Here is an 8,371-nt window from a genome sequence, read left to right on the forward strand (position 1 = left end):
AGTCCTATTAAGCTTTGGGATATAATGCAGCAACAACCAATAAACAGGCGCAAAGCCAATAACAAGGCCGTTTCCTGCCAGTGTTCGTCTCGCCAAGCGCTGGGAGGGATCGAACTGTCCAGTCGGAGAACTGGCGCGCGCGCGCTCACACTCTGGCACGCGGACCCCCATACGTTCTAAACTGTGCAGACTCACTTTAAACACGGCGCCCATTCCAAACAGTGTGCAAACCCGGAACAGCCCACACCCAACTATCTATTGGGAAAACACACGGTAAACGATGTGCGCACGCGCACTGACAGTGTACGCACGCGCACACACACACAATACAGGGTACAACCACCCTCTAAACAGTTTACATGGACTCCGAACATTGCGTACGTACCAGCACACTTTCTAAACGGGGCCCACACACTTTATACCTCTTAGCAAGTCTAAATATTTTATAGACAGTCTGAACAGTGTACACCCTCAGGTACACATGCTCTCTACACGTTGTACAAGCACACCCTAACTGTACTGTACACCCTGAGCAGTGTACACACACAGTGTACAGCTCCACCCTAAACGGTATAGACTCTAAGCAGCGGCATGCGCGCGAGCGCGCATACACACCCACACGCTCACACTAGTGTACATATACTTTCTAAAAGCCACACAATTCACTAAAACGTGACACGCTTGGCAGCATTAACTAGACACTGAACCCGACGCTAGCTTTCCCAAATGTCAGCCCCTCCACCCCCAATTGTGATGACCAGTATTATCACAAGATATCTGTAAACCACGTTTTTTATGGTGTCTTTGTTATGCCACTTATGCACCCTGTATCGTCAAAGTTTCAAACTGGGATTATTTCAATATTCCCAGAATTACAAAAAGAGAAAAAAAGAAAAGGAAGGAGTAAGAGGGGTAATGTGCCCAGCCCTTTTCATGGACGGATTAATTGAGCCAAGCAGCGAAGGGTCCAATGTGCAGTTCAAACATTTCAAGGGGGAAAAGTGCAATTCAGACGGAGTCTGTGGCCCCCGTGGCTCGTGGAAGGGGAACAAAGGGGTCGGGTGTGGATTGTAATACTGTAGCCACTATCTGTAAAAGCTCCTTGGCTGGAGGGCCACTTACTCCTAACCTGAAGTGAGGCAAGGTTTACTTTCCACCTCTCTCGAGCCACTGAGAGCCCCAGACGGGACACCTCAACCTAGAAGCAGCCGCCAGAAGAGCCGGGACATCAACCGTCCATCACTCCTGGGACAAAACGGAAGTAAATGTTTGTGGAAGCAGACACACCCCGAACGCACTTGTGAAACTTGCACTTATGGCAGAACCATGCACTAACTGGGACACGTTTCCTTACTTGTTATTAATGTTAATGTCAGCACATGTTATGAAAACAGCGGCTGTTTGCATATAAAATGCACAACCTGGATCAACGCTATACTTGAGGTGGGAGCCAATATCGAGCAAAAGTTAGGCCTCCTGAAAATAATAATAATGTTAATAATAATATAATAATACTCGCGTTATTAGTTACAATAAAAATAATAATGAATGCGTCCCTGCCCCTGTGTGCAATGAAAGCCTTACCAACACAACCAACACACAACAGAACAATCTTACCTTTTAAAACGCCGCATTTTATTACAATTCTTATAAAAATGGCGAAAAAAGGTCACAATACCCCTTCGTTTTTTTTAGGACTTGTACACAATGCTTGTTGTAAAATGTCGATGAAAACCACCTAAACAGACGTTTTGATTTCTTTTTTCGGAGTTTGAAGGCGGGTTAGATTTCGTGTCACCAAACAACTCCCCAGAGTTGCTCAGGCGTGCAATAACTAACCCTTAGAGCTTACAATGAAAGGAGGGACTTTATAACGCTGCCTAATTTGTTTCGTCTGTAACCATAAATATTTAAAAACTGTTTATTAAAAAAGTTAACGGGGAGAATAAAACGCTCTATATTTGAAAAGTGTCCTTCACTTGCTTTATACACAACGGACAACATATCTACAGCACGCAAACATACTTTACAAAAACACAAGAGTTCGATTTATGTTTCACTTGTAGGTAGGCAGAGGGAGCAGAACTTTGTAAACATGGCGAGCAGAAAAAAAAGGTTTCATGGTGAATCGAAATATCCCCAAAAAAGAAAAAAGTCCATAATAATAATTATAATAATATTATTAATATTTTCCTATGTTCAATGTTTTAAGTTTTGCAGCTGTATCTGTAAGCTATGTGCAGAAAAAAATGCCAACATTTTTCCAGGAAAGTCCTTTCTCTCAATGAATGTTTTTAATCTTTTAAAGCATTGTGCTCTGAGCAGAAAAAATAATATTGTTCCCACGACAGTTCTTTAGTTTTTTTAATGTTTTTGGAGCGCAGTCTGTGCGTTCGGTGGACGCAAGCAGCAATACACTTCTCCGTAGCTTCACTGGAGTCTTTTCTGTTGGATTGGTTTGCTTTTCCAGAGTTTGAGCTCTGTGCGCCCCGCGCAGCAGTATAAAAATGTTTCTTTTCTTTGCCTTACCAGGTCCACTGCTGCGCCTGCACCAGGTGGTGCGTCGCCGGGTACTGCGCGTTGCTGCTGGCCGAGCTGTAGTGCGCAGCGCTGTACTGCATGTGCTGCTGCAGGGACTGCGCGCTGTAGGCGGTGAAGGGCAGCCCTCCCGGGAAGGAGGCGGCCAGGTCCTGCGCCTTGAGCGTGTGGCACGGCTTGCCGTCCCGCACCAGCACCGGCACGGCCACCCTGCGCGGCGAGGGCAGCGGCGTCACCTCCATGCCCTTCTCGGCCCGGGCGCGCTTCATCTTGTAGCGGTGGTTCTGGAACCAGATCTTCACCTGGGTGGGCGTCAGGCGGATGAGGCTGGCCAGGTGCTCCCGCTCGGGCGCCGACAGGTAGCGCTGCTGCCGGAAGCGCCGCTCCAGCTCGTAGGTCTGCGCCTTGGAGAAGAGCACCCGCCGCTTGCGCTTCTTCCCCGCCTCGCTGCTGCCGCCGCTGCCGGAGCCCGACGGGTCCTTTTCGGTGTCCGGGGACTCATCGGCTGAAGGGTCCGGGGACTTGGGGGAGGAGGGATCCTGCTGGGAGTGACCGGATGCCAGGCCGTGCACTGTGGAGAGAAGGCACAGGTCAGGTCACGCGACCACAGTCCATTCACTTTAATAGTATGGTATGTAAGGTATAGACGCATGCACCCTATACGTTATTTAAGCATACAATTAATAGTAAGATATGAACCTATAGCCACACACCGCCTGCAGCTTTTTATACTGTATTAGAAGCAGATACTTTAGTGGCAGTGGTTGAACGAGTAGCCGCATGGCTCCTATACCGTATCTACATTATTAGACGCACACTCTTTAATAGTAAGACATTTAACTTAGAACCACATACCATCTATAGCTGTGTATATTTAATTAGCAGCAGGTGCCGTAAGGGAAGCAGTTCAACGTATAGACGCATGCCTCCTATACCCTTATACATTATTAGAAGCTAGCGCTTTAATAGTAAGATATTAACCGCATATCACCTATAACTTTTTATATTTTATAAGAGTCGGGTACTGTAACCCTTATTAACCCTTATCTACATTTTCAGAAACACACACTTTCATAGGAAGAAGTGTGACGTATCCACACAAACCCCTTCCACCATTGTATACTTTTTAAAACACGTACGAGTTATTGGTGATACGTGTGATGTACAGGCACATACCTCTTGGACATTTTAATAGATATTTTAGACCCCTTTCTGCTCTGTTACAAGTTTACATGTTGATAATAAAGGGGTTTAATGTATGGATGCATAACTCTTATATCCATATACCCGGTAAAAGTACAAATGCTATTATTAATTGGTTTAAATACGAGCACGTAGAGTGTAGAACCTTCTATAAAGAGTGACAGGTCAGTAGTAAAAAGGTTTAGTATATAGACACATAGCTCTCCCACCCATGTACACTTTGTAAGAAATACACAGACTAAGAGAGAGCAGTTTAAAGTATGTTCACATGCGTTTCAACTCGTGCGAACTTTATCAATAGCATACTTGTTAATAATAGCCTTCAACTATGCAACATGCAGGCTATTGAGAATGCGTTCACACATACCCACATAAGCCTCCCGCACTTGTGTGCCTAGTTTGAGGCACACAGGGTATGAGAAAGGGGTTTCATGTAGACCCACATATACATCCCACACTTCTGTGTCATATTTTGAAGCATAAAGGTATGAAAAGGGCTATCACAAATACACCTACATATGCCTTCCGCCCTATGTGCCTTTGGATGCATATAAGGTTTGGGAAAGGGGCTTCTCACGTGCCCATAAAAAATCTCCCACCCTTGTGTGCTTTGTTTGACGTATAAAGTGTATGGGGCAGGGACATTAAATAGACCTCTAAATCTCTGCCTGTCTTCTATTTCTTGTTATACAAGCAGACGTGAAAGGTAAGTCCTTTAAATGTAACCACACCCTCCTTTCCGCTCTAATTCACTTTGTTAAAAATAAACATGTTAATAGAAGTAGGTATCAATGTGACTAGGATTTTCTGTGAATTTGTCAGTATTATACATGTTAAGGACAAGGAGCCAGCTTAAACCAACATACTTTGTTAGTCATAGAATAATTTATTAAGGTTTTGGGAAATATATCTGATACCCACATTTACATTCGGGTACATTTGCTTTGTATCCTAGATGAATGTGGTCTTTTAAGCCTGACTTCATTCACACCCTCGTGTACTTGGTTAAAATATACATATTTTTCCTTTCCAAATCGTTATCAGTGTGCATTTGTTCTTAGAAGATTCGTCCATACACGGCATTAGGTCATCGTGTACTCTGGTAAACACATGGATCTCAACAGAATTGCTGTTTTTCTTCTTTTCATCACTTATCTGTTTTCTTTTTTATTCCGCGCTAAATTTATAAAATGGTTTGTAAAATTCCTGCTTCAAAAATATGCCTCCTTTAAAACTATAGTATAGTTGATTAAAAGCATAATCCATTTTAGAAGTGTTTTTTAAAATGTAAGCCCCTGCTTTCACTAGGGCTAAAGAAATAAACAATAAAGAAACGGGAAATGGCAAGTTAAGGGAGAAAGAGGACATTGTATTTATATTGGTACAATGTATTAAAAAAAAGTCACTCTTCCATTCTCATTTACTAGGTTTACACCCTTCTCTAGAGATGGTCTTAAAGTCTACCAGGTTATATCTCGTGTACCATGTTCACAATTTACAGCCTGGTTTTAATAGTTTTAAAAATAATTTTCCAATCATATACTTTGCGTAAAAATCTCCACTTGGGTGCTAAGGATTTTTTTTTCTATACACTCCTTCGCATGTGTAAACAGGCGGTTAAAATCATACTGTTTATTGGAACGGATTTCAACATTTACTTCCGTCCCTTTAAAATGTTCTATCCTCGGCTACCATTTATATAATCTTAAAATAGAATCGGCCTCTTTGATATGTTTAACACTTGCTAAAAGGCACACGTTTCAAAGCGTTTACTGGTTAAACTATATCCTTTTCGTTGTTCAGTGTGTTTAAACATATAAAATTAATGCATACGTTGTTTTTTAATGGGATATATGCCAATTCAAATTAATAATTTTACCTTTTTAAAATCATACAGCCAGTGTTCTTTCTGTCAAAGCTGGAAACGCTTAGAAACTGACTAACCAGCATGATTGCGCGCAATTGTAAAGGGTGAGTATTTAAAATGCCAGACCCGATAAGAGAAACAAATAATTATATCTGTGGAAATCAATAACTCGATTGGTAGAGATATGATAGTGAGAGAGAAGCTGCCTCAGTACCAATCGCACATACCAGTCTGGCCTTATCTCTGGAAACGGCCGGGAATCAGCAGTGGCCTCAGCCACCCTTTGCGCCAGCGCGCTGGACAGCGCATTGTACCGCGGAGCAAAGGCCCGGCGCTCCGCTGTCCCTCGCTGATTTTAAAAACCCATTCGGGAAGAGCCTGTCCGTGTGCACCCCAGAGAGCTCTGCTACCCGGCAAAGTACGTGGATCGATTCTTAAAGAATAGTCCAACAGTCGTCTCATTGATCAGGGCACATCCATGGCACCATTTGTGCGCTGGAACTGCCAAAAAAGCCAGAGTCGAGCGGGGGTCGGGCGGCACACAAAGCCTTCTCTGTCTCCAGAGTTTGCTGTTTGTGGCTGCTCGGAGTTGGTGCGCATCTCCGAGTCACAGGATGAAAAAATACACATTCCAGCCACGAGAAATCGGAAAGATTGTGCTTATATTACGAGATGCGCAAGGCATGGACTAATCGGAACAGCCGGATTGAAAGTAAGTGCCCAAGTGAGGGGCTTTGATTCAGAACTTTCTTGCAAATGAATGAATCAGCCGCCCGGGGCAGGCTGCCAGTATCACCAGTGAGAGTTTACAGCATGCAGGAGATAAGCCAAGCCTTTTACTCGCCCCCACTCCCATCCGCAGGCTGGGAGTGGGGAGGGCGCTGAGACAGCCAGGTGTCACGAAAAGTAAGGATCTGAGAAAACAGTATTTTTAAAAAATCAGTCGCGCCGGGTGATACCCTTATTAGACTAATACACATTTTAGATGCCACCTTTCTAGAGAAAAATAGTCCCTTTCCCTGACAGGTGTCACACAACTAAGCAGGTGCTCTATCGGAAAAGAAGTGCATGAAGCGCGAGCGCGCACGGGCAGGCAGGCGCGCGCGCTAGCTGGTTCAGGTACTTACAGGAGTACTGGATGCTCTCTGTAGTGGCTAGCCACCTGGTGTAGGGGTTGTCACTGTTGTCGTAGAACGGGTTCTTCGGTGGCAGGCTCTGCACCGTCTCCAGCGGGCTCTGCTTTTTGGGGGCTTCCTCCCCTTCCGTCTCCTCGTCAGCCCCCTCGGGCCCTGAGCCATCCTCGTCGTTGGTGTCGGGGAGGTCTAAAATGTCCTTCACCGAAAAGCCCGTCTTGGTGCTGCCCAGCGCCATGCTCTGGGGCTGGGATGTGGTGCCCACTGTGTTTTCGGTGGTTCCAGTCCTCACAATCCAAGGATCAGGCGAGGAGGTCGAGCACAGGTGATGGCGAGGCAGGCTGGGGCGAGGAGCACGCGCCAATGTGGCCGTGGTGGAGTGGCTACCGGTCAAGAGACGGCACAGTGGCCAGGTGCATTCACTGAAGGGTCCTGCCGAGGCGCATTGAGCTGCAGCTGGGTTTGGTGGGCTGCAGTGTTGGCGGCCGGTAGCCTCACGTGTATGTGCCCAGGTGCCTTCGCTTCAGGCCCCTCCTGAACCGCTGCAGGTGACAGTGAGGTCCAGGGCGCCTGGCAGTCGCCCCACGGCAGGGCGGAGCGCAGAAGTCGCTCTGAGCTGGAGTGGAGCACAGGGTGGCTGGTGGTTCTGCTAAAGTGCACTGAGTTGCAGCTGGATGTGGTGAGGTGCGGGTGGATGGCTGTCTCCCCAAGTCAGGGTGGACGTCAATAGAGGGTCCTTCCTGCTGAAGCGCTCTTGACTAGAGGTGTGGTGCAGGGGTGGCTTCTGGTCCTGCTAAGTGCCCTGAGATGCTGTTGGAGGTGGAGTATAGGAGTGGTTACCCGTGTCCATACGGCAGGGTGGCCAGGTTCCTTCACTGTACAGTTCGACTGAAGAGCACTGAGTGCAGCTGGTGGTGGGAAGCAGGGAAGTCTGCCGATCCCGCCGAGGCGCACTGAGGTGCAGATGTTGGCAGAGAGATGGGGTAGCTGGCCGAAGCCCCAGGGTGCGGAGTCAGGGGCCCTCAATGGAGAGTTCTGGCGAGGAGCGCCCGGTTGGTGGTGTGATGCAGGGGTAGCTGCCGGTAGCCACACGTCAGGGTGCCCAGTTGCCTTTACTGGAGGGTCCGGCCGAGTTGTGCTCAGCTGCGGCTGGAGATGGCCGGTCGTAGCCCACGTCCGCGTGTCCAGGTGCCTTCACTGGGGAGTCCTGCTGAGGAGCGCTGAGCTGCGGCTGCCTGCTGCCTGGCCAGAATAAGCCATAGTCGGAGACTCCAGTCCATATAAGGTTGCCGTGCACACACCGGACCTGCAGAGATCAGAGGAGAGGAGGCATTAAAAAAAAGAGCGAAAAAAGGCTGGCCACGTGTGGGCGGGCCCTAGGAGTCAAGTGGATGAAGACAGTGTTTGCAGACGTGAAATTGTGGGTTTTGGGGGGAGCTCTGAGCGCCCACCATTGGCGCTGCGGCAAGCCATGAGTGGTGTAACGTGTCAATTAATTACAAAGACGGGGAGGGCCCTTTTACACGGTATTTACATACAAAGGACCTCCAAGCATCCCGATATCCCACACACTCCAGAGGACGGTTTTAGCAAATTGTCTAAAGGATGGAGAAGAAAAAAAACTTGCAGC

The 8,371-nt window shown here is 47.1% G+C and overlaps 1 protein-coding gene across 1 annotated transcript; it reads right to left on the bottom strand.

The window, feature by feature from the left end:
* Positions 1 to 1,677: 1,677 nt before the first annotated feature.
* On the bottom strand, positions 1,678 to 7,994 carry NKX2-2 (NK2 homeobox 2). Its single transcript, XM_069234352.1, has 2 exons — positions 6,736 to 7,994; positions 1,678 to 3,109 (listed from the first exon to the last, which is right to left on the bottom strand). Exons 1-2 carry the CDS (start codon positions 6,977 to 6,979, stop codon positions 2,526 to 2,528), a joined length of 828 nt encoding a protein of 275 aa, XP_069090453.1. The 5' UTR covers positions 6,980 to 7,994; the 3' UTR covers positions 1,678 to 2,525.
* Positions 7,995 to 8,371: the final 377 nt, after the last annotated feature.

This window comes from Pleurodeles waltl, chromosome 5 (assembly GCF_031143425.1).
Source record: "Pleurodeles waltl isolate 20211129_DDA chromosome 5, aPleWal1.hap1.20221129, whole genome shotgun sequence".
NCBI classification, from domain to species: Eukaryota; Metazoa; Chordata; class Amphibia; order Caudata; family Salamandridae; genus Pleurodeles; species Pleurodeles waltl.